The sequence below is a fragment of the Phocoena phocoena genome, chromosome 20 (genome assembly GCF_963924675.1).
Source record: "Phocoena phocoena chromosome 20, mPhoPho1.1, whole genome shotgun sequence".
NCBI classification, from domain to species: Eukaryota; Metazoa; Chordata; class Mammalia; order Artiodactyla; family Phocoenidae; genus Phocoena; species Phocoena phocoena.
Genome location: NC_089238.1, coordinates 30,816,786 through 30,836,050, shown reverse-complemented (window position 1 = coordinate 30,836,050; position 19,265 = coordinate 30,816,786). Strand labels below are relative to the sequence as shown.

At 39.8% G+C, this 19,265-nt stretch overlaps 1 protein-coding gene across 1 annotated transcript in view; it reads right to left on the bottom strand.

Moving 5' to 3' along the window:
• Positions 1-247: 247 nt before the first annotated feature.
• BBS2 (Bardet-Biedl syndrome 2) overlaps positions 248-19,265 on the bottom strand; it is a 31,731-nt gene continuing 12,713 nt past the window's right edge. The window contains exons 6-17 of the mRNA XM_065898769.1: positions 17,259-17,363; positions 17,089-17,175; positions 14,057-14,192; positions 13,686-13,825; positions 12,632-12,776; positions 12,375-12,546; positions 11,536-11,665; positions 10,166-10,297; positions 9,546-9,683; positions 8,084-8,196; positions 1,431-1,579; positions 248-707 (exon numbers count right to left, since the gene is read on the bottom strand). Coding sequence (XP_065754841.1) covers positions 601-707; positions 1,431-1,579; positions 8,084-8,196; positions 9,546-9,683; positions 10,166-10,297; positions 11,536-11,665; positions 12,375-12,546; positions 12,632-12,776; positions 13,686-13,825; positions 14,057-14,192; positions 17,089-17,175; positions 17,259-17,363 — 1,554 coding nt within the window. The 3' untranslated portion in view covers positions 248-600. The remainder of the gene's footprint in view (positions 708-1,430; positions 1,580-8,083; positions 8,197-9,545; positions 9,684-10,165; positions 10,298-11,535; positions 11,666-12,374; positions 12,547-12,631; positions 12,777-13,685; positions 13,826-14,056; positions 14,193-17,088; positions 17,176-17,258; positions 17,364-19,265) is intronic.

The window sequence follows — 19,265 nt, the reverse complement described above, 5'->3', positions numbered from 1 at the left end:
CCAAACGTTTTTTTGTTACACAGAGAATTAGATATATGGCCCATCTTTGGACCAAAGTCTAGAACATTCCTACTGTAAATAAGTTCTTAATAAGTATATATTCAATAAAATGACGTGAGGTTTAAAAAAAGGGGGGCACAAATTGAATATACATATTTTTGTTTTTCTCCACATAACACAAATGGTTTTATGCAGTTCTGATGTGGTGATTTTACAATCAGTAAACACATAGTGCAACACCTTTAAATTTTAATGAAAAAGTAGATAATCTACTTTAATTACAATTTCAAGAAAAAAGATGCATCTACACACTGACTTTACATATGTACAGAAAAACTGGACTTTGAAGCCCTAATGTTTCAAAAGTATTCATTTCCCTCCATATAAACCTAGTGTATTCTGCAACAGTACTACTGATTTAAAAAAAAAAAGTGAATACACTTTTCAGATGCAATGCTTTGTCTTTCATTTGTACAACTCACCAAGGTGGTTTTCGCTCTCACCACCTTGGGTTCGCCAGGATGTGATCCAAAGCAAACCAGCCTAGAAGTTTAAGGAAGAACCCCTTCTAGCAACCTAGTTACCTATTCTTTTCCTCTCCTATGAAGAAGCTGTCCCCACCCGCATGATTCGGAACAGCGTGTTGATGTTGTTGCTTCGAATCGCATCCCGACAAGCAGTGATCACCTGGTTCTTTGGTTTTCCAACTGTAAGAGAAGAAACATCAAATCCATATGAGCCAAAAGATTATTAAAAGTGAAATTATGAATCAGAGGCTATAAAAACAACATAAAACTAGGGTAGAAAAGAGTTACAGCTAAGTACAAATTTAACCAATTTATCTTACCATTCCCTAAAAAAGGTACATACCCTTGTAAGGGACTTTATCACAAACACAAACCAAGCTTAGAAACTATCTCACACCTAGAAACCAAGAGTCAGTTTTAGAAATAATCTTTGCTAAGTGGATATGAGCTTTGATCCTTTTCTATAAAAGGAGGTCAAAGCACTGACCCAAAACAGCAGATTCTAAGTATACATCTCTGGCTGATATTTCTGCTTCCTTTGGTTTATTCTGTTGTTCTTTTTGTAAATTTTAAGTTGGACACTTAACTCATTAATTTTCAGTCTTTTTTATTTTTTTCTAATAGGAGTATTTAAGGCTTTCCTCTTGAGTATATGTCACTAGGTTTTTCTTTAGAGGATGCAGCAAGATCTAAGAAAAGGAGCTGAAAGTGTTCTTTCCCTCTGAAGTCTGCAGACTAAAGCCAAATAGGCTGACTGCAACTCAAGTGAACGGTGCTAACTTCAGTATGAAAGGCATCTTTATAGATACAAGCCCTGATATGAATTCTTGAAGCTACCACCATCTTCAATGGTTCTCACCCCAAAATTACAGATGATATACAGTGCTACAAAAAGAGACTTACCACGTAGACGACCTGCTCTTTGAATTGCTTGATTTACTGCTTTGAGGCTTCCCAACAGCTCTGTGTGATTGTTAGAGCGAATTTTATATCCATTGAGCAAGTCTTTATTAAGGTCATATAGTTCCATATAGCGATTCTTCATTGTTCTCCTGTGTACATCAAGAGAAATTTAACACCACTGTACCTCAGTATGGCAGGCTTAATTGAAAAGATTTGCAAACTTCTTAGACATTAAAAAAAGGAACAAACCAGATTTTTAGCTGTATTGTCATTAAAACAGGGTAACTGCTAAAGTCTGCTTTGAAAACATTGAGAATTTTCTGTGAAATACTCTGCTTCTTCCAAATAAATGGAAGACAAGTGGCCTTCCTTGGTTATTGATCCATGGTTTGTTTGAACTTAGGAACCAAGAATTATCATGCCCATGATATGAGGGGTGGGGAAAAGGGAGTAAGGTGATAGGCTATCTTCCAAGCTTCAGATTAATACTGACAGTTTCTTGTAAAGTTAAACATACACTTACTATACAACACAGCAATCACATGATGCCACATTTCACCCAAAAGAAATGAAAATATGTCTGCAAAAAACCTGTATGCAAACATTTATAGCAGCTTTATTCTCAATCACCAAAGTCTGGAAACAACCCAAATGTCAATTAATTGGTGAATGGATACACAAAGTATGGATATCCATACAATAGAATACTATTCAGCAATAATAAGGAATGAACTACTGATAAATTGCAACGACATGGATGAATCTCAAAGGCATTATGGTAAGTGAAAGAAGCCAGACCCACAAGGCTATACATTTGTATGATTCCATTTATATGACATTTAGGAAAAGGTAAAACTATAGGAAGAGAAATTAGATCAGTGGCTGCCAGGGCCTGGAGGTTAGGAGAGGTTCTTGATTCTGGTAGTATAAATTTCCCCAAATTTATTGAACTGTAAACCTAAAAAGGGTGAATTATCTACATGTATATTATAAATTATATATCAACTAACCTGGCTTTAAAAAATACAAACAATGTATATCTGATAGTCTCTAAATGAAATATAAATAAATCAAGAAAAAAGGAATTTAGAGGTTGCTGGTCACCTCTCTCCAGTTTAGCACAGTCAAATGCCTAAAGCCAGCAACATCTCTTTCACTTAAAAAAAAAAAGCCAGAGAGAAAAAAAGGAGGAGCCCTATAGATAAAGTTGGCAAAAAAAGCAAAAATCTTATATACCTGAGAAAACAACTGGAAGAAAATGAACTGGAAAGAGGTAAAACTATCTCAATTTACAAATAATACAGCGTACCTCTGGAAAAACTAAACTATAAGACAATTCAGCAAAGTAGTAGACTACAAAATCAACACAGAAAAATCAATAGTGTTCATACAGACAAACAAAAAACCAGTTAGAAGATACAATGTGGAAGAAAGAGCCTATTTACAATTGCAAAAAGAAAATACCTACACCTAAACTTGACAAGTACTGTCTGATACCTACAAGAACAAAACCATAAAACTCCTGAAACACATAAACATGCCTTGAACAAAATATAAAGACATACCACATTCTTAGTAAGACTGAACATCACTGTAACAATGTCATTTCTTCCTAAGTTAATAAATTTAATGTGATCCCAGTAAAACTACCTACTTTTTTCTGGAGCTAAAATAACTGATAAAGTTCACAGAACAAACAAGCATGAGTAGCCCGGAAAACCATGAAAAAGAAGAGCAAAAGGGTTGGGAGAGGGGCACCTAGCCATACCAGACATTAAAACATACAAAGCATTTTTAAGAATCGCACTGTCAAATGAAGAGACAAGTCGGACGGATAGAGCAATATAAAAAATCCAGAAATAGACCCACTGCATATGGAAATACATTATATTATTATAAAGGCAGCATCTCAAATCAGTGGGAAAACAGGCTTGTAAAGTAGTATTACTGAAACAATGTGACAGTCACATAGAAAAAGGTAAAACTGAACTTATAACTTACACTGAACACCAGGATAAACTCCAACTGTAACAGACTTAAATGTAAATATACAAAATACTAAAAGAGAATTTCTCTACAAATGGGAAGGCAACTTTTGTAACTAGAACTCAAAATGTAGAAGTACCAAGGAAAAGATAGATCTGACTACATAAAAAATTTAAAAAGCTTTTATAAGCAAAACCAAAAATCTAAATAGGCAAAAGAAATAAACAATTTACAGGGAATTCCTTGGCAGTCCAGTGGTTAGGACTCCAAGCTTCCACTGCAGGGGGCACGGGTTCGATCCCTGGTTGGGGAACTAAGATCCCTCATGCTGCCTGCTATGGCCAAAAAAAAAAAAGAAACAATTTACACACCAAAAGAAACGCAAATAAGCCCTTAAAATAATGAAAAGATCCTCAATACTGCTCATAATAAAATAAATGAAAATTAAAACAACAACGAGACCATTTCTCACCCACTGAATTGGTAAGTATCCAAGAGTTTACCAACATACTCCATTGACAAGACTAAGGGAAACAGGCATTCTCAGAGGAGAATGCAAAATGATATGACAGCTATGGAGGGGAATTTGGCAAAATCTTGCAAAACTGTATACACATTTATCATTTTCCCCAGCAATCCCATTTTAGAACTTTTCCCCAAAGATACCCGAGTAAAAATATGAAAAGATTTATGTAACAAAATTATTCACTGCAATATAATAGCAGAAGAGCAACCCAAATGTGGAGAACTAGCTGCATAAACATCCAGGGAATAGAGTACTGTGCACCTGTAAAAACAAATGAGAAGTATCTCTGTGTACTACTGTGGGAACTCCAAGATATATCCTTAAGTGTAAAAATTAAGGTGGAGGGCTTCCCTGGTGGCGCAGTGGTTGAGAGTTCGCCTGCCGATGCAGGGGACACGGGTTCGTGCCCCGGTCCGGGAAGATCCCACATGTCGCGGAGCGGCTGGGCCCGTGAGCCATGGCCGCTGAGCCTGCGCGTCTGGAGCCTGTGCACTGCAACGGGAGAGGCCACAACAGTGAGAGGCCTGCGTACCGCAAAAAAAAAAGAAAAAGCAAGGTGGAGAAGAGTAATTTGCTATGATTTACTTACCATGTGAGGAGATGTGTGTATGTATATTTAAATTTTTGATTGGTTATTCATAGTGAAAGGGAGGAAACAGGATGGAGGTGATGGGAAAGGGAAGTTAAGACTTTTCTGCACATGTTTTATAGGGCTGACTTTGGACCCATATAAGGTTTTGTTTGTTTTATGTTTTTCTTGCAGTACGTGGGCCTCTCACTATTGTGGCCTCTCCCGTTGCGGAGCACAGGCTCCGGATGCGCAGGCTCAGCGGCCATGGCTCACAGGCCCAGCCGCTCCGCAGCATGTGGGATCTTCCCGGACCGGGGCACGAACCCATGTCCCCTGCATCGGCAGGTGGGCTCTCAATCACGGCGCCACCAGGGAAGCCCCCATATAAGGTTTTAATAAATATATAATAAAATCAAACCAAAAAGGAAAAAATGTCAGCCCCCTAAGATTGAAAGCAAAATGAACCAAATGAATCTAACTGTATATCACACTTGTAGCATGATCAAAAAAAGAGGAATTATTTCAAATGACTTTAAAATATAGTCATTTGACTAAAACTCCCTACTAGAACACACTCTAAAGACACAAAGAACTAGAAAAAAAGTCTTACACCATTTTCGGCAGTCATATTGTTGACAATAATGTTGGTATTATCCTTAAATGTTGTGTGTGTACCATAAGATAAAGCCAATAGTTATGCTGACAGTGGTTAGAGACATGATTTCCACTGTGAGAGGAGAAGAGATACACCGTTAACATCAAAATTAAGAGCCTGTATTCATAAATTTGAAGTGGAAATAGTATGAATTCATGATATATTTGCTCACTGAAAAAAATATATACATTACCTAGCTTTATCTGTGGAAAGGGTCTCAAATCCAACCCAGTAGCAATGAGCATCTCTAATGCTCAGACTATGATCTCCATTTCCCACTATAAAGGACCAGGATTGAAGAAATAGCTGATTCCAGATTCAGAAGAGGATATATACCAGGTAAGCCTAAAAAATATTGTACAAGAAAACAAACTAATGAAACTAATAGTTCTGTCCAAAGGTATTGATAACTGCAGCCAACCTGAAAAAGCTTCTACTGGCCAAAGACAGGACAACTGAGCCACCATAAAGAATAACTGAAATGGCCTGAAGCACATTAAAAATGTTAATAGGATTTTAAAAATCTCATTGGTCAACTTGGAGATGCTAGGGAACCAACTCATTATTTTAAAGCTGCGAGTGTGTCGTTCCACTACAAACTGTACCTCAGGGAACCAAATAATTCATGAGGGAATGTTACTCTTTATAGAAGTACTTCAGCCAATTTACAAAGAAAAAATAACAATTAAAATATCACTATTTTGCAAATCCAAGAAGAAATCATTGATTTCAGCAGTGATCATCAACAGCTGATAACATAATAAGAAGAGACAGCCAGACGTTACATGCATCCTCACAGAAGTACACAGCACCACTTATGAAGCATTCTTGCTAAAAAACTGAACCTGAATCTGATCAATACTCTATATCTAACTACCATTTTCACAGAAATACAGGGGACAGAAGAATAATACTAAACATTACCACAGGATACAATCAACAAAATCCAAGGTGGGAAACTACAGAAGAAGGAGAGAGTTAGGAGAAAAAGTGAGCAAGCAAACATATGGATTAAAAGAGATTTATCAACCAAATTCAATGCATGGTCTTTGGTCTTTGAATCTTGATTTGAACAAAACAACGTAAAACACCAAACACACACACATACATTGGAGACAACTGGGGTCATTGTAAACACCGACTAGATATTTTGTGATATTAAGAAATTATTTTACATTTTTCTAAGTGTGATAATGGTATTGTGGTTATTGTTTTTTAAAGGTTCATTGAAATATTTGTGGCTAAAATTATATGATGTCTGGAATTTGCTTCAAAATAATACAGTACCTAGAAGAGGAAGAAGGTGAATGTGGAGATGAAACAAGATGAGCCCTTAGTTGATGACTACTGAAGCTAAGTAGCTGCTATAGAGGAAATCATTATATAATTCAGTATACTTTTGTGTTTGAAATCTTCAACAATATAACTTTCAGAAATCACTTACTTCTGAGCAAGACCATTTTAACTATCTGCTAATGTTTCAGGCCTTTCAGAAAAAAACAAGCAGCACCTTAGGCGAACTCTTGCCTCTAAAATGCACACATAAACTTCACCTATCATTGGTGAACTATTTTACTGAATCCACCTCAGTACATTTTATTGCAGAGATAAATTTTGCATCTTAGCAAGAAGCCAGACGTGCACAAATTTGTTTTTAACTTTTTTTTTTTTTTTTCGGTACGCGGGCCTCTCACTGTTGTGGCCTCTCCCATTGTGGAGCACAGGCTCCGGACGCGCAGGCTCAGCGGCCATGGCTCACGGGCCCAGGCGCTCCGTGGCATGTGGGATCCTCCCGGACTGGGGCACGAACCCGTGTCCCCTGCATCGGCAGGCAGACTCTCAACCACTGCGCCACCAGGGAAGCCCCTGCTTTTAACTTTTTATTCTAAAATATAATACATATTCAGGGACTTCCCCAGTGATCCAGTGGTAAAGAATCTACCTTCCAATGTAGGGGACATGGGTTTGATCCCTGGTCAGGTAACTAAGATGCCACATGCCACAGGGCAACTAAGCCCGCACACCACAACTACTGAACCCGCGCGCCTCAACTAGAGAGCCCGCATGCTGCAAACTACAGAGCCCACGTGCTCTGGAGCCCGTGCACCACAACTAGAGAGAAGCCTGAGCGCCACAACGAAAGATCCCGCATGCTTCAACGAAGATCCCGCGTGCTGCAACTAAGACCTGATGCAGCCAAAAGTTTAAAAAATTAAAAAATATATAAATAAATATATTTTAATACACATTCAGAAAAACTCACAAAAAAAATGCTTGTCAACTAGGTCAAGAAATAGGACATTGCCAACATTCAAGAAGCTTCCCAATGTGTTCTCTCTGAATAGAGTCCCCTCCTCCCCAAGGAGAATATACTATCTTAAATGATAATCTCTTCCCTGTATTTCTTTATATTTTTATTATCTATGTATGCTTCCCAAATGATATAGCTTAGTTTTGTCTGTTTCCAAACTAAATAAATGGAAGCATTTTGTAAATATTCTTTTGAGTCTTACTTGTTTCAATCTCCATTATGTTTGTAAGATTTGTCCATGTTGTTACATGTCATCCAGATACATGCATTCTCATTGCATGTAGTATTCCACTGTACAGATATATCATAATTTATCAGTTATATTAGTATGGATTGTTTCCACTTTGGGGTTCGTATGAACGATGCCTTTATGAACATTCTTGAACTAATATCCTGGTTTATATGCACAAGTTTCTCGAGGTTATAAACCAGGAGAATTGCTGGGTCATAGGGTTTGCACATTTTCAACTTTACTGATGATGCCAAGTTACCTTCCAAAGTCTCTGTACCTATTTACACTCCTACTAGTAGCATCTGAGAGATGTTACTCCACATCGCTGATGCTTTCAACCACGTACCTGTCCTAGCCATGGTAAATACTCACATGTCCCTCATCAGACGAGCATCCTCAGCTCGAACCAGCAAACTTCGGATCAGATTAGAATTATCAGCCATGTCAGCACTGAGCTTCTGATGCACTGAGTGATATTCACCCACCTGGAGACCATGAACAGCCAGGAATTAAAAAGACCTCACAGGGACTTCCCTGGCAATCCAGTGGCTAAGACTCTGAGCTTCCACTGTAGGAGCCATAGGTTTGAGCCCTGATCAGGGAACTAAGGTCCCGCATGCTGCACGGTGGCCAAAAAAAAAAAAAAGCCTCACAGGGCTTCCCTGGTGGCGCTGTGGTTGAGAGTCCACCTGCCGATGCAGGGGACACGGGTTCATGCCCCGGTCCGGGAAGATCCCACATGCCACAGAGCAGCTGGGCCCATGAGCCATGGCCACTGAGCCTGCACGTCCAGAGCCTGTGCTCCGCAAGGGGAGAGGGCACAACGGTGAGAGACCCGCGTATCGCAAAAAAAAAAAAAGCCTCACAAACGTCTTGAAAGCTAGATAAATTGAAAAGACGCTATGTATTATATATACCGAGGCCCTTTTTTTAATTAATTATTTTTATTTTTGGCTGTGTTGGGTCTTCGTTGCTGCACACAGGCTTTCTCTAGTTGTGGCGAGCGGAGGCCACTCCTCGCTGCGGTGCATGGGCTTCTCATTGTGGTGGCTTCTCTTGCTGTGGAGCACGGGCTCTAAGCAGGCAGGTTTCAGTAGTTGTGGCACATGGGCTCAGTAGTTGTGGCTCGCATCTCTAGAGCGCAGGCTCAGCAGTTGTGGCGCACGGGCTTAGTTGCTCCACGGCATGTGGGATCTTCCCGGACCAGGGCTCGAACCCATGTCCCCTGCATTGGCAGGCGAATTCCTAATCACTGCGCCACCAGGGGAGCTCCACCCTTTTCTTTCTGCCGTTCACTTGCCCCATCTTAACTATCTTCCAGGTTTCATCTCCTCCTGTGCTGCCTCCAACACTCAAAATGACATTCGATGTGAATGTTACCCACGTCTTAGCAGCGTGAGCCCAAGCAACACAAATATTAACATTTTAGAGATCTGGGGTAGGGATGTTGTTATAAGTGGGGACAAATCACAATCCTTTTCTTTTTTGATTTTGGGTTTTTGGAAAGCACTAAACCAAAAAGCAAAGTAGATACAACAGATCAGATGAAAGGCTAGCAAAGGAAAATGTTCATTTATTGTTTTTAAAGTGTCCCCCCAAACCAAACAGAAAGCAGAGTGCAAGAGCTAACCACTCACTTTTATAAAAGATATCTTTTTAACTCATGAACTCTCCAATACTAGCTCAACTTTTATTTTAAGAATTTTCAAAAGTTCTTTAAAACATGACTATCATGTAACATATGTACATTTGTAGTACCACTAATTTAGGAGAAATATTTCAAACATTATTAGACCACAGTGTTCTCTCAAATGCACCCACCAGGTGCCCTCACCTTAACTAGCACCTTTCGTAATTCCTCGAAATAGACAGGGAAATCGGCTTCTACCTGAAGGTCCTCAATAGCAAAAAATGATGCCATCGACTGGATGATATCACCAGCCAAATCAATATCATCAGTATTTATAGTGATCTATCCAGAGAAAAAAAGACAAGTTAGCATCCTTGGACATTAAAGACAAACTTGGCTGAAACTACCTGAAATTCCCCATATCCAACACATTTATTGAACATAAATGTATATGTGGTGATAAATAAAGGTAAGGTCTAGCCCTCAAGGAAATTACAAACCACATTAATTATTTCTAGCAGCGGGCAAAAAAAAATCAATCCTCTTGCCTTATAAACTGAACAACAAGGTCATTCAGACAGGGAAAATGTTTTGTCCTCCTCTGTATTCCTAACCGTCCCAAATAAGGCAAGGAATGGGTGAAGGGAAGGGGGGAGAGAGGCAGAAAACCTGTTCTAGATTATACGCCCGTCTCAGAGATGATAACACTAACAGACTAGGCTGAAACACGTGGTTTTATGACCTTCAGATTGGTTTCACCTGCCTCACTTTACACTGAACGTTAAATTATGTGAGAAATCTGTGCCCGTGACAGTAAAAATTACCTCTCCACTAAGTTTTATTTTTATACACAGCTGGCCACCATTCCGTAAGGATGTGAAACACACTTGAAATGGAACATTCTGAATGTTAGTGTCCTCTGGTAACAGAAAGTTCTGGTTGAGCCACATAAAAACCTTAAAGGTGAACAGGATGAAATGAATTTCCATTTTTAAAGTACAGTCATTATTAAGAGTTATCCCGCTTTGTAGTTTTACTCCTTAGAAAAACGAAACAAAGTAAACAAACAAAAAACAAAGAATTATACTTCACCCCCACCAAGAAAACACTATTCACACTCCTTTTTCCCACCCCGTGCATGTTCTTAAGTAACATTCATAATTATGTCTGGTCCCACAGCATGCGTAATTTTATAGCATTTTCTACTTAGACATAATCTTATATGCAATGTGGAAATGATTCAGGTATGAGGGTAATTCTGTTTACATGATAGCTCTTCTGTGGCTATATCCTGCTTAAAATCATTCCATTCCACTCTTCAAAAAATTTAAATGAAGTTTGCACACATACAGCACAAACACAGAGATACATCCACACTATAAGTAAAGAATTAATTTTAATATAAATAATAATACTTTACAGTGGTTTGCAACACAGGTTCCACATAAGATCCACCTGTGAGGCCTTTTGAAAGGGGCAACCTGTAGAGTTTCATGTTTCACAGGCCAGGAAGGGGCCTGAGAATCTACATGATTAAAAGCCTCACTGAGAATTCCAAAGTCCAGCCAATGTTAAAATCCACAGGTATTAGTCCTTTGAACTTTACAAAATGCTATTATACCAATTATGTAATCCTCAGGGGCCCCCTTGTGAGGTAAGACTATCCTCACCTACAGATAAGAAAACTGGGGCTCAGACTGTTGAGGGGAATTCCATAAGATCGCTAAGAATTTACTAGTTAAGGTAGCACTTGAACCCCAAAAATGTTCCCATTTCCAAGTCCCCACTCTCTTTCCATTCTGATGCACGCTCCTCTTGGAACACTAGATCCAACCACACTAAGACTGTAAGAAAGAGAGGAACTGAAAACTGGGAAGAATTCACCTGTGACTAAGGATTGCTTAGGTAATAAATTATTAATAATTATTATTACTAATAAATTATTCAAAATAAATATTTCTGAATTGATTATCCAAAATAAATATTTTTGAATAATTTTTCAAAATGGGAGAAGATATTTCAGCAACATTTTTGGTACAGGTTATAAACAATCCAACTCCAGGCTACATAACCCTTTCATGTCATATTTACTGCTACCAAATAACACATTCATGTAATTTCCCCCTTTCTACAAAAAAACATCCAAAGGATTCTAACGTGCAAAAGTGCTGAAAGAGAAAAGCCAGATACTCACCCTCTGTGCCCGTTCTGCGATGATAAAGTTGACGTAACCGAGCGGCTCACTGGCAGAGTCCGGGCTGGTCAGCGCATACATGGAGAAACGGGGGAGTTGTCTTGTCAACTCAAACACATGAAACTGGGTGCTGTGGCCAACCAACGGAACACAGAGAACTGTTTATGTAGAATTTATTTCAAAGGGCAAGGCCCAGAAAATAAATGTAACGTCACTACCAGGTCATCAAGCTGACGTTTAAGGGTTTCAATAAAGAAACTCCCCCCGCCCAAAAAAGACTTGAGGGTTAAAGTCCCATATGTAATGGTGTTTGGGGTTTAGTGACATCGTGAGTCTGTGTACATATTGGGGTGGCCAAAAAGTTCATTCCGTAAGATGTTACGGAAAACCCCGAACGAACTTTTTGGCCAACCCAATACATGCCTGCACCAAGGGTTTAAAACACTCTAAAAGGAATGTGAAAAGATTTTATCTTCCAAAAATCTAGTGGTTTTCTTTCACTAGCCGAGGTTACATATGACTCTCATGTAAAGGTGCAACCTAACCTTGTAGTCTTAGTGGCAAAAACTAAATCATCCTTTAAATGTATTTTTGGAACTTTTGTGAATATGAGATCATCTGACTAAAACCAGAAATAACCATCTTAAACTTATATACTCGTTATTTTTTTTGAAAGATTTCAAATTAGAGAAATAAGAGGTCATAGGAAACCTTGCCTGGGTGGGAAGAACCATTAAACGGCTTCTCTGGCCCCACAGAATCCATGACATAATGGGAAATCTACACATTTTGCTCTCTAACCGCTCTCTGGGAATGAACTGTGACTTGCAAAGGGTCACCTGCTCCTGTAGCCCACGAAGGTTTTCAAGTGCAGATCCACAGGGACATCTTTGGGAGGTGTAATTGGGATGCGGATGGAGCTGGAAAGGTTGTGAATGCTGGGATGCACCACGTGGCTTTCACCTAGAAAAATTCCCTCTGCAAAAATCAATACTGCTCGGATGATGGTGTCTGCAGGGAAGAGAGAAGACAGCAGTCCAAGAACCACTCCAAGATGGCACAGGTGCCAACACACCAGCTCCAAGTAACGACTTACCATTAGAAGTGGAAATGCACAACTCTGCATGGGCAGCCTGCGCCTCGCTCCCCAGACTGACGGAGAGGGCAGTGTGGAGCTTGGTGTTGGCCGGGATGATGCCCCGATGCCCATCAGCCTCATTCAGTGGACTGCTCAGTTCGGCCTGCAAAACGCCCCACCCACTTCCAGCTCAGTCACTGGAACAGTGAACTAATGTTAATTTTAAATAACATGGCTATTTAGCTTCAGAAGACAGATCCCCCATCATCTTATTCACCTGATTCTTTAGACTTCAGAGGACTCACCTCATTAGTGCTCTCACTCTAACCTGGCTTTTTCCCCAAAGGAAAATACTCTCATCCCTTCCTGTGGTTAGGGTCCAGTGTCCCCCAGCATGTCTTTTACATTTTTCTGCATTTCTTTTAGTAACTAAAGAAGTTCACTTAGTATAGCAAATTCAGATACAGTTATGTATCATGGGACAAATTAAAATCCTACTCCCCAGCTCGTCCTCCAGCCAGTTTGGTACATACATGTACATATATATACACACATGCACGCGCATGCATGCACGCACACACGCGCACACACACAGCTTCTGCAGTTGTCAATTTTTATGTTATTTGTTGTTGAAAAAGATAAGTTACTCTATACATATTGTTCTCGCTTCCTTTCATTCAGTAATACCATAGATACCCTTCCATATCAGTCCCCATATATATACTTCATTCTTTTGAGCCGCTTCATATTCCCCAGCCCACAGTCCCTACTACTGATCAAAAGTTAAGTTGCTTCCAACTGTTCCCTGCTACAAATAGTGCTGCAGTAAATGTCTCTGAACACTCATGCAAATATTTCCATAGTTTAGCTGCCCAGCAGTGGAATTTCCAGGTTAAAGGATACACACCCTCTTCATTCTGACACTAGCAAAAAGGCAAACCATCTGGGCTTCCACCAGCGGGGAGGGGGAACCCACACCGTGGCAGACGCTGAAACTCTTTCAACAGCTGCCAATCCTCCTGGTCATTCTCAACTTCTCAGACTCCCATGGGCCCTCCACATTAGGACCTACCTTGGCATTGTCCTCATAGTTACGGAGCTCCAGCAACAGGTTCTGCTTTTTCTGACTCAGCTCTCGGATCAGGTCCTGCTCTACGCTGGTGTCCATGAGGTTCCCTCTCATCTCAGCCGTGCCTGGCAGGTAGCCCCGGACTGACAAGAGGAAAAAACACTCACCAGACTGAGGGATAAGCCCAGGTACAGCCAGGTCTACTTTTAAGTCATCAATTACCTGTTCTTAAAAGCTAAGTTTTCATTTCCCCAACTTAGGTGAATTTATTAGGATGAAAGGATATCAACACAAACACTTTATAGTGGAATTTCCCGGTATTCGGACCCAAATCAAAATCTGACTTTTCAAGGATTTTTCCTGTCCCGATTTACTTTCCCCATCCACCGAGCAGCAGATTAACTGTATGTGGCCATCCATCCGGTAATCTCCCTCCACCACACCAGCAACTGCAGAAGAAAAGTTGTCCTTAAAGATGACCTCCCCAGTTCGGTCACTTCGAGCATCAACCTAAAAATAAAACAAGAACTTGAAAAATAGCTTATGCTACAGTTTTTAAAAAATAACACAAAATTTTAAAGTTGAATCAGCTTGAAAGTCAGCTATGGTCTAGAAGTTTTCAAGAGTATTCCATGGGGCCCTGTGGCTTCTCAGGACGTACCTACGACCATCAGGGCCAAGGGGCCACAATCAGCTCTGTTTTCTTTTTCTTATTAAGTAAAAGCTGTTTTACATACTGGCCTGCACATAGTACTTCCTTTGAAGAAGTGGGTTGCCTGAGAGGCAGTACATTTAGAATATACAGAACAGTGCAAAAGTCCAAACCGCCTGGGTCTGAATTCCAGCTTTGCCACTGGGGGCTTTTTTTTGCCTGTGGGATCTTGGACAAGTCTCTTAACCATTCTGTGCTTGGCCTCCTCATCTGGAGGTCAATAATTGATTGATCTGGAGATCAATAATAAGAACATGAGGAAAATAACTGTATCCACACCTCAGAGTTGTAATGAGGCCCAAAGGAATTAACACGTGGTAAGCATTCAGAACAGGGCCTGGCACATAGAGGCATACAAGACATGTTAGCTCTATATACAAATTTTATCTTTACTATATGTAAATGTATACAATATAGTTATAGCTGAAGTTTGAAAAACGCCAACCTAGCCCAATCTTCCACCATATAACCTTTTGTAATAGCCCTGTTTAAGAGTCCCTCTTCCGGGACTTCTCTGGTGGTCTGGTGGTCTCAATGCAGGGGGCCCGGGTTCGATCCCTGGTCAGGGAACTAAGATCCCACATGCTGCAACTAAGAGCCCACATGCTGCAACTAAGACCTGGTGCAGCCAAATAAATAAATAAATATTAAAAAAAAAAAGAGTCCCTCTCCCACGTACACTACTGAGACACCTCAGAGAGCCCTACTATCCTCTGAGTCTCCTCTTCCCAAGGGAGGCAAATAACCAACCCATCAGAAACAAAAGTATCTCAGAACGACAATGAAGTATAACCACTTAAAATGATGACTTTGTTCTAAGCAAGAACATATGCATTATATTAATAAAAGGCTAGCTACAGAAAATCTAATAGAGCAAGCATCTCAGTGACCACTGTTTCTGTCTTTTCATAAACATCCTTCTGGGCAAAACTTTGCAATGAAAAATGCTAATTTTAGGTCATAGCTTACTACTAGTCCCTACCCCTTGTCGGAAGAATACCATGCTCTTAATAACAACATCAGTTAAGCCTGAAAATTATGGATGCTAAAGCCTGTAAGGTAATGAATGGCCCGTATTAACCAAAGCTCTTCGCACAGTAACAGAACCCTCGAACTCAGATTGAACTGAACTTGCTTCTTTCTCACTACTCCATGGCCTTCAGCATTGCATTTCCACAATATTTAGCAAACAAGAGGGTTCATTTGCTAACTAAGAAACAGGACGAATTTATATTTCTGTGGATTTTCTATTCTTTTGCTTTATCCAACATGAAGGTTTTGCCTTGGAAGAGAAGATGAGCCTCCAACTCAACAAATGACCTACTAAAGAAAAAGTCAGTTGACTAGTCGCAGTTAATTTAGTAATTTTGTACCTATATTCACCTGTTGGATCTGTATATTTTCCTTTCAATGCTATTTCTGTTAATTGCAGATATCAACTTTTCTACTTATATAATGAACTGTATAGTTTTCTTATCTTTTTTATGCCCTACAACAGATTATATAATAGAAATTTCTTAAAATTTTGAAAGCATTTAACGAGAAAAACATCTAGGTCCAGAGTCAGATCGGAAGATTACTTTTGATAACTTCTCAAGTCAAGTAGTTTCTAATTCTCGAATCAACCATAATAATTTATATTCCTCCAGAACAGGGTCCCCTTTATGGATTTTCAGGTTTCTTAATAAGCAACTACATGGTCTTCTTTTATCATTTTTAACATCCACTACCAAAGACAAAACCAAGTGGAGAAGTAGCAACCAACATAACAGTTTTTTAGAATCTTTTTCACACAACACCAAAGGAAGGTTACAAGGCACTGGCCAAAAGTAAAAAATCAAAGAAGTAAAGATAGAATTAGCTGATCTCCTCCAGGCAATCGGCACTGACAGATGAAAGAGCTAGGGCAAATGGTATCCATGGAGATCTGACAGCTACTGAAGCAGTTGCTAACAAGATAATCCTGACCTGCCAAAAGACTGTAGAAAATTCTGATTTGAAGTTAAAAAAGGAAAGAAGCAAAAAAATTCTATTTTGAAGTTCTAGCTCAGAAAACAATATGCTAACATAATTCTTCCCATTAATTCTGTTTTTTGTCAGACTTGAAGATTTACTAGAAAAGAGCGATACACAGTTCACTATTAGCTTATTAAAAATCCTTTTTTTTAACGTGCTTATGCTTAGGATCAACCTGATTAAATTGATTCTCATTCCTTCAAGGAAGAGATTTAGAAAGAACCTTCCTAGAGATTTTCCCCCAAATAGCGCTTATGAGACGGAAAGGACACTCACTCACTCTGCAGTGTTGATAACTAGAGCAAGAATAAAAATACATGGGAAGGGCTTCCCTGGTGGCGCAGTGGTTGAGAGTCCGCCTGCCGATGCGGGGGACACGGGTTCGTGCCCCGGTCTGGGAGGATCCCACATGCCGCGGAGCGGCTGGACCCGTGAGCCATGGCCGCTGAGCCTGCGCGTCCGGAGCCTGTCCTCCGCAACGGGAGAGGCCACAACAGTGAGAGGCCCGCGTAACGCATTAAAAAAAAAAAAAAAATACATGGGAAGATTATAAAGTTACATTTGAAAGCACAGCCAAGGAACTCAAGTTTATATTCTCGTGTTACTGCTGAGTCATACAGCCAATGTATCTCAGAGAATTATTACTTTAAATCATACTTGAACTCTGTTTAAACTTACCTTCCCATTGGACCAACCGGTTATCAGTTCACACACTCCATCAGAATTAAGGTCAAAAGCATGAATGCTCATGGCATGATTTTTGGACTGAAAAGGAATTTCAACAATTAGTACATAAGTCTCTCAATAAGTATAAAATCCCTGAATCTCAGAGGCTTAATCATACTAACTTTAATTCTCCAGTATCGGGCTGTTTTGTCATAAACTCCAACTGTGCCATTGGAAAGGGCATAACCAAATCGACTGCCATACATGGGACAAAGAGAGGTGATTATCTGCAAAAAATAATGATAAACACACAGTTCATTAAGGCTCAATTTAGTGCAAAGTGTGGCTTTATAAAACTGCATGCCTTGGGGGCTTCCCTGGCGGCGCAGTGGTTGAGAGTCCGCCTGCCGATGCTGGGGACACGGGTTCGTGCCCCGGTCCAGGAAGATCCCACGTGACGCGGAGCGGCTGGGCCCATGAGCCATGGCCACTGAGCCTGTGGGTCCTGAGCCTGTGCTCCGCAACGGGAGAGGCCACAACAGTGAGAGGCCCCACATACCGGAAAAAAAAAAACAAAAAAACCAAAACTGCATGCCTTGCTATAAGTATGTCAAAATTAGATTTAAATGCACTTCCAGACCATTAGAGGGGAATGCATTCCCCTTCTCTATGAGCCGTGTCATCTATTTCAGAGTTGGATAATCAGAATTAAATAAACTCACAAAATTTACTGTTTTAGACTGAGCATATGTAGCAAGTTTCAACAAATTAGTATTTTTTAAATAATAAAATTAAGGAATTAAGGAGGGAATAAGCCACGTACACAAGATCTGGAATATGTATGATAGATGTTATACACATAACTCAAAATGTTTTAATTATTCCAGTTTCCTTAACTTATGATACCCTACAGTCTAAATTTTAAAAGGACTTGTAAAATCCACAATTAAACATCTTTTAAGTGTATACTTTTCTATGACATAATTTATTGTTTGCTAGAGATGAAAGACATTTTTTAAAAGAAAACATAGTCCTTTGAAAAGCAAAAACCCAGCACATGGATTTCTGTATATATCTAACAATATACATAATGCATATATTATACTGAAATATTTATAGAATTATTAGAGGATTTAACATACTTAAGAGGATAAAATTTTAGATACTGAAAAAAATTATCCTTAAAAGTTTAAAACCAAAGTTTAGTGATATCTATGATCCTGCAGATCTACTTCCTAATTCTGACACTAATACGAGAGATATAAAGAAATAAATTGTATAAAGCAGAGAATAGTTATGTAATTTCTTCTACACCTACAGCTTTTCTATAAAACCACCCACTTCACTTAACTGAATACAAAGTGCTGGGTAGGACTCCAGAATTATTTAGCTCAAGGCATTCTTTTGGCAGTGGTGTTCAACTGCCAAATAAATTATAATTTTGCTGATGTGTGACAAGACATTTGAACTAGGAGCAAAATCAAACCAAGAGGACAGGAAAACAGCCCTGAAATGCACAATCTCATGAAGTCCACGTTTTCGTAAATTTAGCCTCAGTTTCCCTCGGTCCCTTAGTCCTTTATTAGCTCACTAGTTTCTTCTTTTGCGGACTAGAGGATCAAGAGGCACCTCAAATCCCTTGCTCTATTTCATGTTCTTCTGTCCTTTTCCAGGATTTAGGAAAGAGGTGTTTCAAAGAATGCACTCCCCTCACATCTAGTATTGACAATAAACAGAAATCCAACAACACCTCAATGATTCCCTAAAAGGGAAAAGATTTACTACAAAAATTTTTTTTAAACAAAAAAATTTTTTTTTAATTTATTCATTTATTTTTGCCTGCGTTGGGTACTCGTTGCTGCTCGCAGGCTTTCTCTCGTTGCGGCGAGCGGGGGCTACTCTTCGTTGCGGTGCACAGGCTTCTCGTTGTGGTGGCTTCTCCTGTTGCGGAGCACAGACTCTAGGCACGCAGGCTTCAGTAGTTTTGGCACGTGGGCTCAGTAGTTGTGGCTTGTGGCTCTAGAGCACAGGCTCAGTAGTTGTGGCGCACGGGCTTAGTTGCTCCGCGGCATGTAGGATCTTCCCGGACCAGGGCTCGAACCCGTGTCCCCTGCACTGGCAGGCGGATTCTTATCCACTGCGCCCCCAGGGAAGTCCCAATTTACTACAAATTTGAATGAAAGGGAAAT